Here is a 25,380-nt window from a genome sequence, read left to right as displayed (position 1 = left end):
TCCACTCACCTGTGACGGCACCGGGGAAGGGGTTGCTCACGGCAACAGTGGAGAAGGAAGAGGAGGCGGCCCCACCGAATGGTGTGATGACAGAGGAGGAGCCACCAAATGGGGTGAGCCCAGACGTGCGGCTGTTGAAGTTGTTTGTGGGGCCCTTTACGGAAGGAGACTGGCCGATCTGAGTGGGTTCTGGTCCGTAGAGACCCAAGTGTGACCCAGGGGTGGGATTGGTGGGATCTGGTCGGTACTTCTGTGTAGGACCCTTGTCCTCTTTACTCTTGACACAGCCCATAGTCAAGCCTGTCGAGAGAGGAGTTAACATTTATTAGCAGTCATGACGGTTTACATTTTTGCAAAAGAAGCGACTGTAACAGCAGCAGTAAAAATAAACTTTGCTAGAGGTTGTGGTAAAACACATCACATCCAAGAGTTGAGATTGCCAGCAATCTCAGGAATATGACAAATATATGGTCACAAGTTGATCCTCTGAAAAAACAAACAGTTGTTTTTCTGACAGAAAGAACTAATCTTTTAAGTTTACAAATGTCTTAACGTTTAAGTAATGTTTCAGTGTAAATTTTGACTAGGAATGGGAATTTAATGATTCTAGTTATGAATCCCAAACCTAATCTTTACATCCGTTGTGTTCATGAATGCTAGGAGATAAGCTTGATTACAGTGGCTTGCATGTTCATGTAAGAACATGATTAAGCTGTAGCTACAATCACAAAATTCTATTCTCACACATACTCGTGCAGTTGTGCACATAGCTAACCAAAAGTTGCTGCGAGTTGGCTACAATCTTGGTCTGTTTGTTGCACACTTGAAACATCAAAAGGCAGATAAGCTGACTTTTCAGCACGGAAAACTTCATCATTGAGGTGGATGCTCAAAATATGATTTGAAAGGAAAAAGTTCACAGATGACTGCTTGTTTTTACATTTTAATAAACATGGTGAAAGGTTTAGCAAGTAGGATGAGAATGGGCATAAACAGAGGACAAACATGGAATTATTCTGGGGAAAAGCTCAAATTAGACCACAAAACTGTACAGGCATCTGCTTTCTCTTACTTGCCAAATCAAAACCGCTTTCAACAGATTAGCCGTCATTCCATAGAAATGCACAGCCACCAAAACATCTCAGAGTTAATCACACAGGCTTTGTTCAAGCAACACTGCCAAACTCACTAGGTCACTGATCCATGCCTCCAACAACCCACAAGAACACACCCCTTTACAGTAAACAAGGAGTTCTGGACATGTTGACTGCTCTGTTTGGTCAATATGATAGGAGGGCTTTGCCCTTGGAGGAAGAGTTTGAGAGAGATGACAGTATAATCTCCAGACAACCCATCCCAACTTGTGTTTCTGCCAGGCCTCTTTGTCTGAGCCGCTCTCTGCATGGCGCAGGCACACGTGCAGGGGAATGAGGAATGTGGGCAAGGCCTTGAAGAAACAGGTGGCCCTGAGAAGATAGTTCCAAGGCACAGCAGGGCCACCACACAGAGTACACCGATAAATTTCATTTTTGTATATGACAGAAACAGATGATGACAGACAACCAGATATAGAGTGAGCTCTTCTTAGTGTTCGAGAGGGGTAGAGAAGATCAAACAAGAACTCAAGAATTGAAGACTAGGGTTGTTAACTAAGAACCAGTTCCATAAAAATAAAAAATAAAAAAATAAATATATATATTAACAAAACATTTTCATGGCTGCCGGTTCTATCAACAGTTCCTAAACATGCATGACCGAATAACTCTTACACGGGTTACTTTTTAGTGAATAATAAACTTACTGAACCGCAATTCAATAATTTCATCATGTATCACTTGAAATGAACCAACAGTTGTTACCGTGTTTTGTGTATTTAAGGCTTGTGATACTTAGAGTAATTATTGGATGGTTGTTGAAATGAAGGTGTAGTTAGGGATCCGTTGAGTTTTTTTTTTTGTAATTGTATTTTATTTAAAAAAAAATAATGAATTAATAAAATATCTTAAAATACTGTGTAAACACACCTTTTGCAAGAATCTGTTGTTAAAATATTAATTGATTTCATTACTTAGTAACAGGCTACTGAGGACAGGAAACATAATAAGAATTGCATTTCTTATTTCCAAATATTTCTCCCTGAAAAGTACTAAAAGAATGGAACCATTAAGGAACCGCAATCAGGAATCAGAATTGTTAAATTACTAATGATTCCCATACTTACTGAAGTCATGTCTATTACGTTTGAAGTCATCTATATTTTAGAGTACTCCTAAACGTAAAAAAAAAAAAAAATCCCTTTTAGCAGATATATGTATTTAAAATGTACAGTCTCGCTCTGTTCCAGGAAAACAGACCAAAAAAATTGATAATTCATCCTGCACTAAAGATTTTTGTCCATTCAGATGCTCTCTAGAATAATGTCACTCACCCAGTACCAACAACCGCTGACTCGCAAGTATCAAATCATGGTTCATGGCTGTGATGTAACTAAAAAAAAAAAAAAAAAATGGGACAATGCCTCAGTATGTCCAAACTTCCTCTTTCAGCATGAAATACGTTAACACAGGAAGACACCACTCATCAAACAATTTCATGGGGGCTTTAAAGTGTCATGAAACCCCCCAATTCAGCACTAATCGTTCACACCTCAGACTGAAAAAAGACGGAAGGGGGTTGAGAGCTACACTGCTATAAATTATTTTCTTAATTAGTATTTTTGTCTCGTTTTTCAGTAAAAATATCTAAACATTCTTAAAATAAGATATATTTACTTAAGCAAAATGAAAAGATATTTAAGTCTTGTTTTCAGAGAAATCTGATAACATGTTGTGAAATTTATGCTTAAAACAAGAAAAAATATCTGCCAATGGGGTAAGAAAAATAAAACTGGTTTTCCCTTTGAATTAAGTTTATTTCTCTTACCCCATTGGCAAATAGTTTATTTATTGAGTTATTTAAAGCATAAATCTCACTAAATTTGGTTAGATTTCTCAGAAAACAAGACTTAATATCTTCTGCTATTTTACTTGTCAAGTAAATATATCTTGCTTTAAGAATGTTTGTATATCAATCATGTGAAAAGTGCAGACAATAGAACAGTTTGCAAATCTGCAAAAAGATTTGGATGTTTTATTCAACCTTTTGAGAAAGATCAATGAGGCATTCCTGGTTAAAGCCCAAACCCGAGCAGAACGCATGGCAGACAGAAAACACAACAGAGCCATGCGCTCAAATACAGAAGAGAAACAAACACAGACAACAGTATTTCAACTCCACTGTCATGACGTAACGCAGGTAAACCATGCAAGCCTAGATCCCGGAAACTTTCGCATGATGTGAAGGATACAAAAAAAGAGTGTTTTCCGTTTTCATCATTGTCTTCTGTTTTTGAACAAGACATTGTGTTATTCTGTCCATGATCAAACGCACGGAGAAGCCGCAATGGATAAGCGTGCCGTCTAAACAGAACAGCCCCCTCATAAACAGCTGCTTCATGTTTGGAGCGCTAGAGAAGCAGATCTGCGGCCGCCCAAACATGCTTGCTTCTGTGCAGTTACGCACTGCGGTCCATTCTGTTGAGTGATTTCGATCTCACTATGGAGTTTTGTGTAAAAGCTCCTCTCATTTCTGTTTCGCAAGTGCTGCTGAAGTCTTGCACCTGAATGAGTTCGAATTCTCTGCTGTAATGCCAGCTCATGCATGAGGCAGTGCTGTGTTTGGATGGAAACATTCCTTCTCATGAATCATATGGAGAAATGCTCAGAATCGAATGACGAATTAGTGTACTCTACTACCAACCACAACTCAGAATTTACACATATACCTCATATTTTGAGACATTTCTTCAACTTTTGTTTTTAAACCTGAAGAACGAAATGGCTCAATAAAAAGAAAAAATAACCACTTTCCCCTTACCAATAAACATCATTGATTTCAATGATGTGCAACCTGTACATATCTGTTAACATCTCAAAAAAACATTTTTTTGAGATTCTTCATGACCATTTAAGTGTAAAAACTAAGAAAAGTAAATAACAAGCATGAAGAGCAGAAAGAGTGGAAAGAAAAAAGTTTGCGATGATGAGGTTGTGTCATCCAAAATGAAGAGGGAAAAGTAAAAAAAAAAGCAAAAGAATGAACGGAAGATTTTTTTAAGCTTAAAGTGAGAAGAACAATCCTGACACGTGCTGTTTCCACACCTCTGACTGGTGACGAGGGAGGAGACATGGGAGGAAGCAGAAAGGTGTCATCTCCTCAGGACAGGTTAAGCCTATGATGTGTGCTACACGTTTTCCTTATAAACAAGCCAGCACAGGCTTTGGTCAATCCCTGCTCAGAGAAGTCGCTGGCAGGGAGTAACCTGACCTCTGATGGACTCGTATAAAACTTGGTACTGCACCATCTGCTTCCAATAGCCATAATTCCATATAATACTTTCAAAGGCTGTGCCTGAGGAGACTGTGGCAACCTTTCAATGAGGGGAAGATTTACATTTATACCTTGAGCTTCATTCAATTCAGAGAACATTGACCTCTGCTAGAATCAATGTTGATGACATCATATCTACACTAAGAGCGAGTGGCATGAGTCATGATGTGCCAAAACTAGATCACTCCCATTATGATTGCAGTAGTGATGTCACATGCTTGCAGTGTATACAACTTAGATGATTATGATGGAAGGGATTAAGTTTTATCGCACCACATTGCACCACTCTACAATGCTGTTGAACCCAGACTAAAAACTGCACAGAGCATGTGGCCTCTGAGCACAATCTGAGCTTTGTAAGAGAGCCACTTGCTGCTCAGTGTGTGACAAGCAAACAGAGCTGATAGAGGAGGCTGAGAGACATGAGGATGAGCTCCAAACCTTGTCAATGACTCGCCTCTCCCTCTGTGTCCTATCAGAGAAGACCATACTAGCAAAGAACACCATACCACCCTGTACCTGAATGTGGTATGGTGGGCTTTCTATTAATGCAAACAGCCCTCTATGTGAAAAGCTGCATGAGTGACAGGGAGATTGGGAAGGGTATATATGCAAAAGGGTGAAATATGGCAGAAATATGCATATGGCAGAGGAGGAGGGTGATGAGAGGCAGAGACAGCATGTCATTCGCAGATGTGAGGATTGTTGGCATACAATGGAAGGTCTGTCCCTATAGAGGGTTGAAAGAGCATTATATGTGTGTACACACATCAGTGACATGGACGGATGGGCTTCATTCTCCATGCTCAAATGAACTCTGCACTGTATAGCCAAACACAAACAAGTACAATATTCTATTTATACAAATGGTTTGTCTTAAAGCGGTCACTAAGGTTAAATGGAGCAAGCTGGGTTATACAGACAAAAGCATAAAAAAACAAGGCCCTAAAACCAACCTGACAATCTGTGTAAGGCCAATATTCGTATTAAAGAGAAAGCTAAAGACCATCTTACTAGAGGTTGACTAACAGTGGATTTTGCTGATACTAATATCTAAGGTGGTGAAAAAGGCTAATAACCGATTAATCGGCTCATAGTTTTTAAAATCGATTTACAGAATGTAAAAAATAATAATAATGGGCACAGACATCTACGAGAGTCCACATTAAATAAAATCCCAGATGCAGTTTACGGTGAAATTAAAATCCCAATATTAACTAGAAAAAAATTAGGATTTGGAAAATAATGCAGGACTATGAACAAGCCCAAAATACACTCACTTATTTCAGGACTCTTAATTTGAAATGATAGAGACTTGGTTCTGTTGCGATGCTCTATATTAAACCATTTACCAAATTTAGCTTCACCAATTTAACAATTTGTATATACATATTTCACAATATGAGGTTATTTATTATTATTATTCACAATATATATAGTTGGAGACTAAATGTATGTGCTGACAGGGTACGTTACCATATAGTCACATTTTTCTTTTCACGCCCTTGCTTCAATTAAGAACACTTGATATGTCAAATTAAAATAACCAAATTTGCATTGAAGGGAGGATAAAAATATGGACGAATATTGTCTGTTAGTGATAGTTATTTAACTAGAGGTTTGTTATTTTAGCTCTAGATGCTGCTGTAATACTGTAGAACCAAGGTGTTTTAACTGCATCCTCAAGTGCCGGCCACAGAGGAACACAAAGTAATAAATAAAATAAAATAAAATAAAACCTTGCCAAAATTCGCCATAGATTTTCTGCAGATAACCGGTTGTTCCAAAAAGCAACATTCAGCACTAATTAATTGGTAAAACCGATATAATGGTCTACCTCTAATCTTATATTCCCCAACACTACCACAGGATAGAAGCTTAGGCTCATTATGAGCTTTAAGAGCTGCTTAGTGATTATTCACTGTGTGGTTTGCCTAAACATAAGACCAGAATAAATGGATCTGAGGCAAAGTCCCATTCAAGGCAAGTCAGTGTATTTGGCGGTCATCTTTGGAATGCTCCCGGGCAGGCTGGGCAGCTATTTCTATGTAAACAAGTGGCATAAATGTACAGCTCCTGTCTACTTGAATAGGGAAAGGCCGAAATCTTTAAAGCAGTTTGTCAAGATAACAATTAAAGAACATTTTTAAAATCGCCAGTAAAACATGACAACAATGGTATCATATATTGTGCTTTAGCTTAGATCATGCTAAAAAACACAATTGTTCAGGCTAGTTCAGCTAATGCGCATGCCTGTTCTCAATCTCAAGTTGACTGACAAGCGATGTCTGTATCTAAAATATAAGTGTCTCTTTTGCCTGCAGGGCGGGACTTCCTTTTCTGCATCCGTTGGACGTTTCAATTTCTCCCATTTATTTTAATGCCAGTGGTCTGTCTTGGGCTACATAGTCTGTCTAATGCCCCAGTGTAAGGGGCTCCTCGTTTTAAATCTCCTGATCTGAGTCCTGAAAGTATGTAATCCTTCTAGTTCCACTGTCTAATCTCCAAGAGGACAGCAAGGTGATTTTGCTGGCACTTAATTGGACCTCGATGTTCCCACATAAGGTTTACTTGCAGAGCTATTATAAGTGTTAAGTGTAAACCGTGTGAGGTCATAAGAATGCCAAAGTGCCCAATCAATGCCGGTTTTGATGCATGATGACATCATAAAATAATTTTAAAAACACAGGAATATCTTGATGGCAACACAAACACAAAGCATGTCTACTTAGCTGGTCTAAATCTGATCCTTCAAGTTCTGCACAAAGAAAAACACAAAGGGGTAAATCCTGGGTTTATTTTGGGATACCCCAAAAAAGACTGAACAAATGGGTGATAAAGTTGCCCTTCAAAGTGTGTAAAACTCCCTTCCCCTCAACATATGTTCTCAAACATCATGGGTCAACTGTAAGTACTGCCAAACAATAATTTTGAAGGGTTCTGCAACTGAAGACCTAAACCCAATCCATACCATTTGACTATATGTCTTATTGCTAATAACTATTCTGGAACTATGGAATTATAAGAGGAAAAGGTGCAATTATGAGGATAATTTAAAGGCAAAAAACCATTAAAAATGAGCATGAAGCAATTCATGCAGTTTTGGGGAGCAAAATAAAGGCCAAAAGTACTGTTTTAAACTACTGAAGCTCATTGACATCAATTATGGTATTACCTTTGTTGTCTGGGCCTGTTACTAGAGAAGGCTAGAGAAGCAGGGCTTCAGGGTGTGTACCCTTTATAGTTATCCATTACAAAGACCTTTACAGTCAATGAGGTCAGGCAAAGGGTCATAAATCTCATTGGGCATGCTCAATTGTTGTAGGTCACACATCTGTTAGGCAGTGTAAATCAAGCCAAACTGATAAGCAGGTTGGTCACATGAGGTTTTGACTGCAGTCTATGAACAGAACAGCTGAGCAACTGCACAAGGGCCCAAGATATATTACAGGGATATCAAATAATTCAATTAATTATGATTACAGCAATAAAAATAGCTGCTGAAAATATACAATCCAATCGATAGACTACCACAGAAAATAATAATACATTCCAGGTTACCAGGAATCGGAATCACACTGAATCCAATGAGGTTGGATTACACAAGCTCCCTGAAGCTTTCTGTGATTCACTCCATTTTTAATCCAAGAGTACCTAACTGAGGTCATCGAATTCCTGACAGCATGTAAAGTACATAAGCAGTTTCAAAATGAAAAAGAAGTTATCTATCCTTGGAACTACTGATGTCATCTGTGCTTTTCTCGCTATATCAGAAATAATGACGCTTCCACTTCACCCTGGGTAAATCATATTACACACTGATCATTTGACCCACATTCTAATCAAATACTCTGAGGTGCTCGATATGAACACCCTAATTATGAGATTTGAGATGTCTCATTATCCCTTCAGTGCTGATGAGAGGCTTTGAAAGTGCTCGGTTAGAAGTGTCAGCCCCACTGCTCTAATGAGAGTTTAACTGCAGAGAGTGAGAAGAAGAGATGGCCATGGGTACTTGATCATGTCGGCTGTATAGTGATGATGGTAAGTGATGGTCAGGCATGTTTGCAGCAGAATGCCACATGACATGAAACACAGGGCCCCATGTCAGCACTAGTCAGATCAAATGGATTAAGGGCAACAAATCCCCCATTCCACAGAGCCATACACGTTAGTTTGAATGTGTACTCACTTCACTATCTGCAATGGTACATGCACCACAAAAAATAATTTTTCTTTCCACAAAAAAAAAAAAATAATAAATAAATTAATTTAAAAAAAAAATGAGCTTTGCTAGAAAATAGGGTTGGGAACCGAGAACCGGTTCCATTCTTTAAAAAATACTGGAATCGTATGATCTTCGTTACTTTCGGTTCCATTAACGGTTCTCCTGCATGCAATTTTCTGCCGACGCGGCTGGAACACCATCCTGAAATACTCTGACAGTGTTTCCAACAGCACATCTCTGTTGCCCTCTACTGACTCAGTTTACAGAGTAAAACACACAGCTCTACCAGTGTATTTGATTCCTGATCTCGAGCCAGCTCTTTTGAATCTACAGCACACAACATATGCGCTTCTGGACAGGGCTGGCCGATTAATCAAATTTTATTTTCAATTACGATTTTGACTTCTAACGATTATGAAAACAAAATAATCGAGATAAAATGATTATTGTGCTGCATTCTGCTTCGCAATGAAACACCCCGACGTTATATCTTTAAAGCATGCTTAATTAAAATTCAAACAATAAGAAAGCGGGTTATGATAATAAACTCCGAAACTGACATTTCTCTGTGCGGTCAGCTCCGCGTCAATGATTTGCGTTAAGTGACCGGGGATGAGACTGAATCTTCTCCTGGCTGATGCACACTCTGGCGTGGGGACGCTTGTCACTTGCGCACGGTTACTGCAGCTAGATTATAACGTGATGGCTCGCAATGTAGTGAATCATAATATGTCACGTTAACTGTGTGTATCTTATCATTAAGAAAATCAGCGATACGCAGCTCTATTAAGAAGAGAAAGTTTGTTTTTTGTGAGTTAAAGATGGATTTAGCCCATTATGCACTGGAACAAAATAAGTTGAGTTGTCTTTTTTGGCTTGTTTTCCAAAATAATATCTAAACTCTTTTAAAACAATGTACATTTACTTTAGGAGCTATACTGCAGAAGAAACAATTGTTATCGGAGAATGCTGAATACAATATTTAATCAGGGCTCGACATTAACGCTTGTCCACTTGTCTGGGACAAGTTAATTTTTAAAGGGGCAAGTGAAAGACAATTTTACTTGCCCGATTGGACACGCAGACTGATTAAAATGTCAATAACTAAAAAATAACTGGCTATATTTGTGATAGCTTAGGCCTGTCACTTATTAGAAAGGTCATATTCTTATTCTGCTGTTGAAAGTAATCCAGAGCACGTAATTTTATAATTCGCCTGTGATCTAGTAACAGCTCCGCCCTGTTTGATAGACAGGCAGCGTATGTGTGTGTGCTGAACATGCGCGTGTTCCGAAAATGCTCGCACTAATGCACACCAGAATGGTCAAATACATTTCAAAAGTCAGCCAAAAAGCCCATCTTGGTGAGGTATTCATGTAAACACAGAGAGTGATGTCTAACGTAAACAGCGGAGAAAAAAAAGAGGACCTGCTGCCGTCTATTGTAGTGTGTCATTATAATCAAACAACTATAACAAAAAAACGAGAAAACAATCACTGTTCTTGACTGAATAACTTTAGTAGCTTTAAAAAGTATTAATGTATTATAATCATACAGTGAAGACCAGTAGTAGTTTTATGTAGCATTTCATTCTGAATGTTTACTTGAATACTTGAAACTGCTGTTAAAAACTTTAAAAGTTGTTAAAAAAGCACTGAATTTTCTTAATTTGTATTTTTTGTTCTATTATTTTTAATCTATTTCTATTCACTGCTGTTTTTTTTATTGTTATTTTATTACTAACTGTTTACTAGTCTTGAATAATTATTTAAGAACTTGAAACCATTCTTCCATAATTAACATATTAGATAGTTAGTGTTATTATTTGTTGCGGTATTGAAGCTGGTATTGAGAATCATTAAATTCCACTACCGACTACTGAAATTTTGGTATTGTCATAATATATAGCCTTTATTGTACATGGTAGATCTTGCTGCAATAACATGATGAAAAAGTAGATCTCATTCCATAGAAGTGTAAGCATCCCTGCTGTAAATGATGGCAATGGAGGCTTTCCTTTATTTGACTACCATATGTAACACAAAATAATTAGCATTTGACAATAGCCTCATCCCCTGCCCAGTGCAGTTTACATTTCCAGTTCAAGGAAATCCACTGTTAAAAATACTTTTTTTTTAAGTTCAAAAAATGCATTATGTTTCCAAAGTCAATGAGTAATCGTGTTAAGTAATTGTGATCTCAATATTGACCAAAATAATTATGATTGTGATTTTTGCCATAATCGAGCAGCCCTACTTTAGGTATCGTTCGATTCCTGAAAGAATCATTCTAATGAGCTGGTTCTTTTGAATCCACAGCGCAAAACATACAGTGCTTCCATTTATAGTCCAGTATACAAGTAAACTTATACTGATGTGAAAGTTAATTTTGAGTAAACTCAAAATTAAATAAGAACTGTTGAAATCTCACAAGCCTGAAGTACAACATTAGCTACAAAACACAGTCTAAACTGTCTCTGGAACTGTTACTGTTTTGACCTGTGAGACTTAAATCAAGCAGTGCAGTTAATCATATGAGTATGACAATGTATAATTAGAGATTCTTGAGAGTTGTTGTAATAAGTGGAATTTTATAAAATAATAAATTAATGAATTATGCCATTACATTTCTTGTTGGTTTAGATTTATTTAAAATATAGTTAGGATCTATTACTGGATTGTAATTATGTCTTTTAAAAGTCTACAAACTGAACTGTATTACATTTATTTCTGATTTGTTATATCTGCTCTGTAGAAATCTGAAAGGATCTCATCATTTGGTTACAGATAGCAGAGGGTAGTAAATACAAAAGAATTGCATTTCTCATTTACAAATAATTCTTTTTAAAAAAGGTACTAAAAGAATTACTGGAATCGTTACTGAAACTGTTAAGGAACCGGAATCGTTAAGAGGAATCGGAATCATTAAATTCCTAACGATTCCCATCCCTACTAGAAAATAATGACCTACATTGTAAAACATTACTGATTGGTTTGTAATTTTCAGCCCCTTCTTATTAATGGTTCCAAGAATATTCCAAGTAATTCTTGCAATTTCAACAAAATCTCATCTATGTTAGACAGCTAGATGATTATTGCTTGGTGACAAGTTTAAATCATGCAAGGTGTTAAACCTCTTTTCAAGATCAATGAATATAAGAAGTATATACATACAACGCAGCACTGGTCACATTGGGCAAGTGTCAATTCCACCAAACTGACTCTGGGCCAGCTTTATTGTTGAGCCTTGATCACAGTCTGTGTTCTCATAATCTGTAGACCTGGCTGCTGCACATTCCTTAAATGCAATCCAACAAACGTATTACATATAAAATGATTGTTCTACAAGAGATCTGCAAGTAAGTTTTAATTCTGCTGTAGAAGGCCCAGCAGAACCCCGGAGTCTTTTAATGCATGATTGTGTGATATATTTGCCACTTCGCACTGGTTAGCTAAAATGAAGACTGCTCTTATTTGATAATAAAAGATGATCCAGTGTGTGGGTTCTCCCTTATGACGTTCAGTGGTTTATCTCAAAAGCGCTTTTTAAGCGCTAAATGTGCTTCCCAATTGTACAGCGCAGCTCGAACGCATCATAGCACTGGATACATCATAAACAAGGCTGACTGGATCGCAGCACCTAAATTAAACCGATAAGTTCCTACTTTATAGCATATGAAGAATGTCAAACATCTCATAAGGCCAGACAGCCCCGACATTCTAAATAGCACAAAAATCTTACTAGTGCCCCTGAGTACTATTAAAGGTGGGTTTTCAGTGAAAATGCTGTGTTTGTAAATACTGAGCTTGGCTAAGACTGGCTGCTGAACATAAAGTGTAACACTGTAGTTGCTCTGTCACGCTCGAAGCACTGCGGAATGGCCTAATCACCATGGTATTTTGTTGCTGCTGCCAATCACAGCCAAGCAAGTAGAGGGACTAACTTCCTTCCGAGTCCATTCATACCACAAAAGCCACCTGCTGTGCCTGTCAAAGGCTGGAGTGAGGGGTGAGAGAGGACAGAAAAAGATGGTCATGAGGAGAAGGGATGTATAGCCTAGACTCAGAGGGACAGAAGTTTTAATCAATGTATTTCCAGTATATACCACTACACTTCTGGCCTTTTTAACATGTACTATTCCGACATCAACATTGCACTCTATACACACTTCTCATATCCAGTTCAAAAACAACCAAAGAAAATAAAAATTCCATTATATCCATAGTTATGAGTCTAAAATCCATTAAATGCAACATTTTCAAAGTCTCCCCACTGCTTTATGTTGTTCTGGTTTAGTCAAGTCATGTGGTGTGTCTGCGGTTTCTAAAATTAAAATGGAAAATTCACATATGCAATCAAACATGCAAATCATCTTTACTAGATAGAATCGGTTTTTTATAAGTTCAACATGACATACTCTGCACGCACTGATAGTAAGTGGTATACAGGATCGAATGGAAACAGATCAGGAACCTGAAGGGTGGCATCATTCCCTTCGTTGAGAGTCAAGTCAGCATCAGCCAGTGGGGCAGTGGTTGCGCTCACAGAAGGATTACTGGAAAAGGATTATTCTAGCGCTTGCGCACGCATGAAACCACAAACACTGCTTTGTTATGACATGCTTGCATTAATTATTCAGTGTAAACAACTGAAATGTATGTTACAAATCTATGTTACGGCACCAGTGTTAATATTTCACAACTGTCCACGGGCCGTTTTAAGTCATGGATCATTCAAAGCAAAAAAAAAAAAAAAAAAAAAAAAACACAAAAATAAGAAATGTTACAGTTCATCGAAAGAGAGAGAGAAACGTTACTATGTATCAAAGTGAGTAATTCAGGCGCGTTCGTCCAAGAATCGTTCAATGTTCCCTGTGACTTCTAGGTAAACTAGAGGCCTGCATTGTTGAAATGTGTCCGAAATTCCTCGTAAACAGACAGAAATGAGACTAAATCGTAGGTTGGTGTTCTGATGTTCGTAAGAACCCGTGTTTATTCGCGAATATCGTTTCCACGGAAATCTAGTTCAGGTGGGAACTTTGAGGAGCCACGTTTCATTCTCGCGCTGTGCCGAAACAAACACGATTGCTCGACGGCTTGAAAACTTCTTTCGAGAAATAAAACTAGTTTCGGCAAAATTAAAAAGTGTCCGCTGCAGAGATTTGTTCTCAACTTGAGGGGAAACCCGCAGAATTAAGCGCCCCGCTGTTGTTTTCAAGCACTACCCGACTCGTTTTACACAAAATCAAATGCGTTCGAAGACTAGGCCATTTGACTCGACTTTCAAGAAAGGAACCGAGCACGAATCTGTTTCCTTACCTTTCCCGATTCGGTTCTCTTTTCTTGAGGTTACATACGCCTCCCGACCACTTCGTCCTCAATAATTGTTTCGGGGGGGCACTCAGTGTGGTATTTTTGTGTTAAACTTGAAAATCACAGTCTGTCCCATTCCTTTACCATGTGAACACCTCACGAGACGAGATCAATAACTGCTGTGCTCAACAGAGGGAAATCCGTGATAGAAATTATTAATCCAGTCACGTTACTTGATTGTGTTCCTTTGCTACAGTATAAAAATAGTAGGCTAACAGTAATCAACCCTGGCAAACAAAAACCTTTAAACCGGAACCGGTAGAGATTGTGTGGCTATGTTACACGACAAAAGACAGCTCTAGGACGCATGACGGACTCCCGCAGATGTGCCTCCTCCCTCCGCTCTGAATTGGGTTTAACTTGCAACCACGCATCCCACAATATGGCCGCCACCGGGAATGGGTAAAAGCAAGAAATCCCAGTTTCTCATTTGTCAAGTCGAGAAGAGAACCTGAGTCAGTGATCTTTTAAAGGATAATATAGCCTACAGCTTTCTATATGCCTGGATTAGTAAAAACACTGGCCAATTCCTGGCGTCCAGTGTTTGGATTAGTCTCATGGCGCCCCCTGCCTGTGGGCTAAATGACTGCAGCTTTCTAGCATTCGTTTACGTTGGGACAGAGGGCCTGTGTCCCGTAACAAGATGAACAACTAACTACTGATTTCCCCCCACTTTTCTTTAAAACTTTTTCATTAACTAAAGTAACTAATGTCAATTGAGTATTCGTTAAAAATTTAATTATTCATTTTTGAAAATTCTAAGTAAATTTGTAACACCATTTGGTGACTACGAAAACTGAAAGCTTACTCCGTTGGTAAATGCTGACATCAAGTGGAGATTTATCACACTACAGCCTTATTGTTGTAAAATGTCAGGATTGCACCTGTCCTAAACTAACAGAATTGACCCATTAGATTTTCCATTTCTGTTATGTATCTATATTCGCATATATATATATATATATATATATATATATATATATATATATATCGCTTATTTCATTGTGTATGCATCATAAAGCCTATTTTGTTTACAGGCTATAGAAACATTCTCAGTGCTAGGTGGAAAAAGTAAACCCTTTGATTTAAAGGTGCACCCAGTTATTATGCAGGGCTACTGTAGTTCATCTTGGACTTACACTGACACCTAGGACATGGATGCAGCATCATTCAAACTGAATAACTCAGTTTTACCTATGTGAAATTCACTATTTACAGTTAGCCATGATTCATTTAATTCATTAGTGAAAACGTCCAATAACAGTGCGGTTACTGAGATTAACCCTTAAACACGTATCTCGGGTCTGTATAACCCCAGACCTCATTCCACCCCTTGCATCTCATCCATTTTTTTTTTTTTTATTATGTCCACACCTCTTTAGTTTTCCTCAATCTCTCTCTCTCTTATAAACAGTGTTAAAAAAAAGGCCAAAATTGCAACACTTTTTTTATTTTTATAATGGCTTAAGTGCCGAAAGTCAAGTTTATAGGGTCATTATTTTTTGCAGTTCCATTAATTATGTTTTTATGATTATTTCATATCTATATAAGTTTACTATCACAGGATATCTATTTCTTTGTTTATTACAAGATACATGAGAACAATATTCATACAAATGAATATTGTATCACATTGATTTTCTGTGCAACAATGAACTATCAACAATGGTGAATGGTGTCAGTGATTGACTTGATTTACATTTGACATTGCTATTTGATGAAGAAGCAAAGTGGAAGTAAACTATAGCAAGTTTAACACATGAACAGTATGATATGACTACTGTCATTTGGGTGCACTACTGAAATTGTGCAAATTGTGTGTCTATTTAGACTCAAAAAGTGCCTGAGAAAATACATATGTGTAGCTTATTTATATCTTTTGTGTTATGTGTAGCTCAATATGTGTTTGACAGCAAGTTGCGTCTCATAAAATTTCAGTGTGAAAGTAGTGAATCCTGTTCTAGATTTGTCCTGATTTGTTGTATTACAGTTGCAATCGAAATTATTCAACCCCCCCCCCCCCCCAAGACAGTAAGGATTTACAAAGGTAAGCTTTTCTGATGACCCAGAAATTTTAAACTTGACACCTATATCAGTTGAGTGACACATTCAAAGTCATAGTGTGAATATATAACCTAATATTTCTAAATAGCAGGATTTTTTTTTTTTAAATACAGCCATGTCATAATTATTCAACCCCTATTGCATGTAGCTGTTTCTTAAATATGTAAGGCTACACAAGTAATTGTTTTAAAACAAAATTAAGTCATCAATCTGCAATGGCACTTATTTAAGTTTTAAAATTTAAGTTTAGCGTTGTAAGCAAAAATGTATTTCTATGCAAATAATGCAATTAAAAATAAGCTGTCTCAAAAGCTAATAGAGGAGATAATTTCATTACACAAGAAAGGTCATGGCTAAAAGTACATTTCCAAGGCACTTCAATTTCCAATAGACAAAGTTGGCAGCACCATTCATACATTTTTTAAATATGGTACAACAGCAACCTTCTTGGGTTGTGGAAGAAAGCAAAACTTCACCAAGGGAAATGTTGACTTGAATATTCAAGAAGTAATTAGAAAAGACCTGTGGAGTCCTGGAAGAAGGTTTTATAGATGTATGACACTAAACTGAAAATGAGTTTTAGACCAATGGGTCAGCAGTACGTCTGGAGTAAGATGACAAGGTGATGACAAGAACAACACCATCCCCACAGTCAAGCATGGAGGTGGGTTAGTCCTGTTATGGGGGTGTTTTGCGGCTGCAGGAAACAACTATCCTGACTATGTGACTGCCACCATGGATTCTTTCAGGTATCAGGCCATTTTGGCAAAAAAATTGATGCCTTCAGTGTGTAAATTGAAGCTCGGTGATCACTGGACTTTCCAGCAAGACAATAACACCAAGGATACATCCAAGTTGTCCAAAATCTGGTTCAGGGATAGGTCGTGGAATGCCCTTAAATGGCCCTTTCAGTCCATCATTAAAATCCCATTGCAAACCTTTGTTGGGATTTCAAGGAAGCAGTGGCAGCACAGAAACCAAAGAATGTCAATGAGCTGGAAGCTTTTGCTCATGAGAAATGTGTAAAAATTCTAATAGAGAGGTGTCCGAAGCCTGAGATCACTTACCTGAAACATTTATTTGCTGTTATTAAGGATAAAGGATGCTCCACAAATGATTGACTTTGGGGGTTGAATATTTTTGACATGACATTTGTGGAGAGAATTAGTTATTTTTTATTTTAAAATTTGGGTAAACTGAACTCTTTGTTCTCAAAATCACTCAAATGTGTATTAAAAACTTTCTTTGTTTACTGAGGTTTTAGTTGATATGTTTTAATTCACATCACCAGAATGTATTGCTGGTCAGGGGGTTTGAATAATTTTGATTGCAATTGTATCTCTTTGAATGAGGGAAAATGCACACACATCCAACACTTCTTCAGCAGGTACCGGATCAAGGCAAAAAGCACTGAAACAGAATTGAAAAAGAAGATCTGCACACTGTTGTACTATTCCCATTTATTGATTTAAAAACAACAATAGCGTTTCGATCAAAATGATCTTCGCCAGTGGCTCAGTGATTGGGCCACACTAGAAGGGTGCTTTGGGTCATTATACTGTTGCATCATTTTGATCAAAATGTTGTTGTTGTTTTAAAATCAATAAATGGGAATAGTATTACAGTGTGCGGATCTACTTTTTCAGTTCTATGATCTCTTTGATACATTAAAAATAAAACATCAAAATATATTTTATTACATTATTTTCAAATTATCTTGAATATATTTTGAAAAATGTACACTATCTGGGCATTTTGAAGACCCATTTGTGATAGATATAAGTGCCAGGTATCAAAGGACCAGATGTAAGAGTGTTTGGTGAAATTCCAATGCACTTAAGGGTTAAGTGAGTATTCAGCTAATCATGTGATCTGAACATGCCAGCCCCCATGTAGAATAAAACAGCTTTTATAAGGTTACTGATATGACTGGTGTCTACATCTTATGTGAGTGCTCATGATTTTATAAATATGTTTCAAAATTAAAGCATTTTTAACCAGAAAACATTACTGAGTGCACCTTTAATAACTGGTTGACCCACCAATGCAAGCAATATCCTTCACCATATGATTCCTGTATTCACAGATCAGACCTGCACAATGACAAGGAGGAATTTTGCACCATTACCCTTTACAAAACTGTTTCATCCCAATAATCTTGGGATGTCTAGAATTAATTGCTCTCTTGAGTTCATGTAAAATTTTGATCGGGCTGAGGTCAGAACTCAGTGAGCAGAAATGTGCTTTGGGTCATGTCCTGTTGGATCATCATTTACCTTTGTTTGAGCTTCAACTGACAGACTGATGGCCTTTTATTCTCCTGCAAAATGTCTTAATAAACTTGGGAATTAATTATTATTTTTCTTCTAAAAAGCAGGAGAGAAATGAAAATACTCCTACTTTTGTCTTTGACCATTAACTACCTGTGTTTGCACAGATTAGTGGCATTTTAAAACTCTACACACCTAAATGTAACTTTAATAATAATATATAATAATTATTAATAAAATGTTTGTATATAATTTATTTTATAATTTAAATATTATATAATCATTTATATAAATTGAATCAGAATAATAACCAGAAGCAAAAGCAACAGCATTATAGGCAGGCCTACATATATACGTCATGGAGAGGGCATATCCATTCATTGGGGAATCCATAAATCACCATTTAGACAATTTAAATGACATTGTGACGAAACAGTAACTGCCTCCCGCTGTAATTAAGGACATCAATACTTACACTCCCAGTTGACATATGTAATCTCATTGGTTACAGTAGTATACCCAGAGGAAGCAACATAATAGCTTTACTGTAAATAATTATTCCTCTTGACTCACACAATGTCCGTAATAGCATGTGTTCCGGTACCTCTTAGACGCTTAATTTACAGTAGTTCATAGTTCATGTTTTTCCTCACTTTCCTGCAAATGTGTCTTTATGTGTGACCTTAAAACACCCTAGTCTTGGCATCTAAAGAGTATTAAAATAATATACAGTAGTCAGGGTTGGGAGGGTTACTTTTGAAATGTATTCCACTACAGATTACAGAATACATGCTGTAAAATGTCATTTGTAACATTTTCCTTTAGATTACTCAAGGTCAGTAACGTCTTCTAAATACTTTGGATTACTTCTTCAGCACTGGTAGATTTTTTCACTTGTTTTGACTATAAAAACTCTGCCAGTACAGTAAGACAAAATACACATGTTAAAAATACATTCTCTGAAAAACCTAAATATCTTATGCAGTGTTGTTTCCAAAACAAGATCAATCAAACTGATCTTGTTTTAAGGATTTTTAGATTTTTTACAGGAAAACAATACAAAAATTATTATCAAGAATATGATTGTTGCCCTAATATCAAAGGTCTTACTAGAAAAAAAGAAATTATGATCCAACGTGAATTATCTTGATAAAAAAAATATGTTCATGCCTGGTAACATGTGCATGAAAAATGGCTAGAAATAGCATTTTAGCTTAGCGTAAAGCTGACAATTTACACAAGGTTTATTTCTATTTCTTGTTCTCCAAACTTACTTCAAACTTACTTCTCTGTCTGCTCGTATGAATGTAACACTTCATAAGAAAGTGTTTCACCGCTGTTCAAATGCACTTTGGATCGCATCATTTATATGTATAAATGTTTTCCATCTGAAAGGACTAAATATTAAATGAAACAAATGACAATAAAATGCAAAGTAATCTCTTCAGTAATCAAAATACTTTTTGAATGTAACTGTATTCTAAATACCAATGATTTAAATTGTGGAATACAGTTATATTTTGTATTTTAAATACGTAATCCCGTTACATGTATTCCGTTACTCCCCAACCCTGACAGTATTAATAGGACCGATACACACTTTGCAAATACAATATACCTGCATTCAACCATACCCAGAAAACTAAAGAATAGTGTAAGGCCCATGCTAATTTCCAGATACAGAAATAAAATGACAGGAATCTGGTGTTCATGAAGTTCTGTCTTGAGCATATTAACATGTCATTTATTAGCAATGTTTATAGACGACACATTCATACTGACCTGGGGAGAAATGAAAAAGCCATTTTAGAGAAACAAACTCAAATACTGTTATTGTGTATCATTGGATAAATGCTGTAATTTTGTATCACTGGATAAATGCTGTATTTGGATGGCCAAATGCTAAACACGATAAGGCATAGCTAAAACATGATTCATGCTAGTACAATCACGTTTCTCGTGGCTGTACCTCGTCCACAGCTGCTCATGCTCTACTGAAAACAAAATTTGGGAACAAGGAAGCTTTTGTGATTTCTTTCAAATCAGAACCACGTGGTGGCAGTATTGAGGTAAAAACGCGCGTATTCATTCTTCAACTAAATCACGCACTATGAACGGGAGGAGTGAGTATACATACCTAGCGATGACTTCTAGTTTCGTCATACCACGTCAGAGTTCACTAAACGCACATATGAATTCATTCAAACTACATTAATAGGTGGAGCACGACTCTAGTGTTCGTCACAAGTGTGCGGGAAAAAGCAAGTCAATGCATCAGGAATCCAGGTTGTTCACAATACTAAAACAAAAGTAGATTGCTTGACTAATTCCTTGCTTGTTAGCCTGATATAAAGATACTTACATACGTATATATTTAGGGTATAAGTGGAAGATGAAAATATGCCTATATGTTTGTATTCCATACTGCAACAAGATGCCAAATGCATTCATTTCCGTTCAACTAAGAACAGACCATGACGCATGTGCCATTAGCTTGTCTTTTAATTGTTTCATAAAGTAAAGAGTAGGCCTATCAGGAATTGTGTGAACAACAAACAGTCTATTTGAGTCAGTATAGAATAATCCAGTAGGGGAAGTCAAATACGAGTGGACTGTGGTTTCATTCATGAGCAAATTTCAGAACCACAGTGGTGGACAGCTCCCAGCCTCTGATCCTGTGACAAATGTGGCATTTTTGAACATGGATCTTTTTGTTGTCGTGTCCAACCTCTATTGTCTACTCATTGCTCAGCTCAACAGTGCGTGCTAATAAGTGTCTGTATGAAGTGACTGATGTGGGTTGGGACCTCACCACCCACGGACAGTTGATCTTAATTGACATTGTCATGTAAAGTTGCAAACAAACAAACAATAAATAAATAAATAAATAAATAAAAATAAAAATAAATAAAAAAATAAAAAAGAAAGAAAGAAAAGATAAAAAGTTGTAAACGGTCCTTTCTCCAGAAATTACGCTTTGAGTAAAGTTCCATTTGAGGTTTATGTCTGTGACTCGTTCATCGACGAGGAAGGAACGGTAGCCTACTATTACATCCCGGGAGGAAGGGTTGATGACGTCTATGGCATACCTAATGTGACTTATTGAAAAAAGGCAAGACTCCCTATTCTTGGATAAAAATCCGAGGTAATCGGACCACAGGAGAAAAAGTTTTGAACAAAGACATGTAGACAAACGAGCGCAGCTGATTTCAACGAAGTTTTGTTTGCCAACGTGATTTTGTTTATATTGGTTATTGTATAAAAGACAAGTGCAGGGGTTGAATTGACGAGCACATAAGAAAAGGACGGTGGCGCTTCAGGGAAGAGGTGCCGTGAGAAAGATTTCTATCTCTCTCACACAATCACAGCCGCACCCGAGTCGCATCTAGCAGCGTTTCTATCTACCTACTCTGCAATAGGTAGGTTACAATCCTCAATTTGCGGGTATAGACACTTTTATTCGGTTTAAACCAAGGATTTATGATACGAAGACACCCACACACCTGGATTTTCGTTTTTTTATTTTTTATTTTTTTCTCCCGGTTCTGTCGTTTGGCTCATCGCGAGAAGGATTCTGTTGCGCATGCATGGCATTCTTTAAACTTTTCAAATGTCATCTTACGAACGGAAAATACGATTAAAAAAGTAATATTGGTCCTGTTTTGCCGGTCTGGATTTTTATCAGCTTTCTTAACAATAAGTTATTTGCATGTTACTTATGTCGAATATAGATAGCTACCTATAACGCGTCAGAATAACCAACGAATGCCGTGTCTGTAGTGTTTTAATGACATATTTTTAATTGATTTAACTTTCTTGTATCTTTACAGCATGGCCAGATCTAGTAAAGCGACTTTAGCGTTGCTCATCTATGGAATCATGATGCACTACAGCGCTTATTGCACGCCTATTGGGATGACTTTTCCCAAGATGAGGTATGTATATGTATATGTATCTGTATGCTTTTCTACTGAACGTTTGGGATTTTATTTCATACAAAAATTACGGACAGTAGCCTACGAGGAGTTTTATTCTCCAGTCTAAATACTCGACTGATGAAATGAATAATCTCCGGATTCCTCACTCAAACATTACGGTACTCAGAAAAAAAGGAAAAGGGGTTTATCCATAATAAAACCTCATAATTGTGTGACTAAAGTAGAAAATGATGGGCTTTGTTGTATTATTCCATTCAAGGCTTCAAATAGTAACAGCCTAATGAGATTTTCCCCCCGAGTGTTTACGCAAGGCTACAGTGCAAGAGCAATGTGGGAGGGCATTCGCATTGCTAAGAAGGAATTTCTCCATCGGGACAGGCAGATGCAGTGCAGCTTGTATGAAAATGAGAAGCCAATGAATGTAACGGGTTGCCAGTAAGATGACGGTACAGTGGCGTCACTGTACAAACCGAAGGAAAACGAATGAGAATGCTCAGTGCGAGACCTGTAATTTTACTGTTGTAAGATTATAATGACAATATCTGGTACCTTTCACAAGTCAACATCAAAACTCGTTTTGGGGCAAAGCTTTATCTAATAGCTTATAGGCTAGAAAACGTTATCATTATTAAAAGAAAAACTGCGAAAGGTCGCCTTAAAACAATCTCTCATTTGAAAACAAGAGATTTATTAAAATTCCATATTAATATAAAATAGGCACTGACTATTCTCTCATTTACCCCCCCCCCCCAAAAAAAAATACAATAAAAAAATAAATAAACAAATAAAATTACAATGATAAGACAGTCTGTTAACTTGACTGTCACTGAAATGATTTTTAAGATTCAGTTCGATCCATAAACCTGTTTTAAATATGATGATTGTTTTTTTAAATCATCTCCCTGTTTATTTTATTCATATTTCGTACTAAAACAATTTTATAATTTAGGGTAGCTACAATTTAATAATAAATAAAACACGCATATTTATTTATTTATTTATTTATTTTTGTCGACATCTTACTTTGGTGACTAAATAGGGACTTATTCAATGCATTGAATCTTTTTTTTATTTTTTTATTTTCTCATTTCAGACTAGAGAATGATGTATTTGACGAAGACGGAAACTCGTTAAGCGACCTGGCTTTTGGCACTGATCAAATTGCTATACGTAGTCCTCCATCTCTCACGGATGACATATACACTCTATACTATCCACCAGAGAAAAGGTACATTATTTCACACCTGCTTTATTTGAGAACAAAGTCGTTCTGTCTATTTATGTTGTTCCGCTATGTCTGTTCGTTTTGATTCCCAGCTTTTTTCCCTTTGCTTTTTTCTTTGTTATTCTTGCTGTTGATATTTGTATCAAAGTGCATAGCATAGCATAGACAGACAGACAGATAGACAGACAGACAAACAGATAGATAGATAGATAGATAGATAGATAGATAGATAGATAGATAGGTAGACGGATCGATTGACAGATTTACTAGGGAAATCGAAAGTAGTGTTTCGCGTTTTACCGAGAGAGGTAGGCTATATAATTAAATCAGACTGATTGCTCTGCAAAAAAAAAAAAAAAAAAAAAAAAAAAAATCATAAATTGAAGGTGTTCTGTGGTATTTCATCACTGATATTATGTGTTTGGCGTTTTATCTCAGAACGGAAAGGCATGCAGATGGATTATTAGATAGAGCCTTGAGGGACATCCTGGTTCAGTTATCTGCACGAAAATATCTGCATTCTCTGATGGCAGTTCGCGTAGGGTAAGGGCATTTTTAAGCGCTTATCTGCCGTCATCTTTGCTTTCCCCCTCTTATTTTCAATGGAGGTGGTCTCGATGTCTTGTCTTGACTTTCTCGTGTCTTATTTTTTTCCTTTGTCTGTGGGCTCGCAAGGGCGTGGAATTTCATTGTGAACTTTTCATAGATGAAACATAATAAATTAAGTGTTTTGTAATTGTATGTGCTACTTGAAAATGTTGCCTATTTTTTAGTGAAAAACTGTCGAGAGGCAATCTGCCAGAATACATTTCATTTCCAACATGCATAATTTATGAGGCTTGTCTGCGGGATATTACTTCGATTTGTAGCTAATATAATTCGTTGTAACGTTAACGGGAAAAAAAAGTATGATACTTTTTAAATAGACAATAGAATTTAAAAATATGTTTGCATCGCCATGAGAATTTATTGTGTACTGAAACCTGTTAACACATTTTCTATACCAGACAGAAGACTAATAATAGTTCATTTATTTGCAGCGGAGGAAGCAGCGAGGAGGACGAATCGGAACCGTTATCAAAAAGGCATTCGGACGGGATCTTCACCGATATTTACAGTCGCTACCGAAAACAGATGGCTGTCAAAAAGTATTTAGCAGCGGTCCTGGGACGAAGGTACAGACAGAGAGTTAAAAACAAAGGACGCCGATATGCTTATTTGTAGCGCTGACAAAACTACTCCCGACTGCCCTCCCATGTGTACATTCAATCCCAAAATCAAAGTCATTCTGATATAACTGATTAATCAGTGGATCGCGCCTGTGTTCCTTAAACATGTATTTATGTATGAAGTAAAGCCATTAAAATGAATATTTTACTAATAACATTGTTTTTCTTTTTGTACAAAAGCACTTGAAACTGCACAGTTATACTTTGTGGACCAACCGTTTAGTTTCATGTATTTAGCTATAAATGTTGAAAGCAAAAGATAACAAAAACCATAAGAAAAAAAAAAAAAAAAAAAAAAAAGAAGAAGAAGAAGAAGAAGAAGAAAAAAATGTGCACCTTGAAAGTTTATGCGCCTGATATCTTTTCAAATTCATCATCATATGCAGAAAATAAATAGATTTTAAAAAGACAATCAAAGTGCTGAATGTTATACTTATTTTTGTAATCTGATAAAAAAGCATAATCTTATTTTATTCAAAGTCTGCCCAGGGATGAAATGGGACATGCTCTGTAAAGTACAGGGCTGTTTCTGTTGTGACTGAGTTGGAAAGGAATATATATAGTAGCTGGCTCATTCCCTCTTTCTTAGCCCACACATTTGTGAAATGTACTTCAAATCACCTTGT

General features: G+C 36.8%; 2 protein-coding genes across 3 annotated transcripts in view; one reads left to right on the top strand and one right to left on the bottom strand.

Moving 5' to 3' along the window:
* Nucleotides 1-14,483, bottom strand: part of LOC127441999 (tyrosine-protein kinase yes-like) — a 58,696-nt gene extending 44,213 nt beyond the window's left edge. The window contains exons 1-2 of the mRNA XM_051699626.1: nt 13,975-14,483; nt 10-300 (exon numbers count right to left, since the gene is read on the bottom strand). Of these exons, the coding sequence (XP_051555586.1) occupies nt 10-292 (283 nt within the window). The 5' untranslated portion in view covers nt 293-300; nt 13,975-14,483. The remainder of the gene's footprint in view (nt 1-9; nt 301-13,974) is intronic.
* Nucleotides 14,484-21,444: 6,961 nt separating this feature from the next.
* On the top strand, nt 21,445-25,171 carry LOC127442001 (glucagon family neuropeptides-like). 2 transcript variants are annotated; one of them, XM_051699630.1, is made up of 5 exons: nt 21,445-21,781; nt 22,193-22,297; nt 23,394-23,528; nt 23,964-24,068; nt 24,566-25,171. In XM_051699630.1, exons 2-5 carry the CDS (start codon nt 22,194-22,196, stop codon nt 24,747-24,749), a joined length of 528 nt encoding a protein of 175 aa, XP_051555590.1. In that variant the 5' UTR covers nt 21,445-21,781; nt 22,193; the 3' UTR covers nt 24,750-25,171. The 2 variants fall into 2 exon arrangements, with proteins under 2 accessions (XP_051555590.1, XP_051555591.1); XM_051699631.1 differs by lacking the exon at nt 23,964-24,068 and having other exon boundaries at nt 21,469-21,781.
* Nucleotides 25,172-25,380: the final 209 nt, after the last annotated feature.

The sequence above is a fragment of the Myxocyprinus asiaticus genome, chromosome 6, assembly GCF_019703515.2.
Source record: "Myxocyprinus asiaticus isolate MX2 ecotype Aquarium Trade chromosome 6, UBuf_Myxa_2, whole genome shotgun sequence".
In the NCBI taxonomy this organism is placed as follows: domain Eukaryota; kingdom Metazoa; phylum Chordata; class Actinopteri; order Cypriniformes; family Catostomidae; genus Myxocyprinus; species Myxocyprinus asiaticus.
The sequence above is the reverse complement of the archived record's forward strand: the minus strand, read 5'-3'. Positions and strand labels throughout refer to the sequence as shown.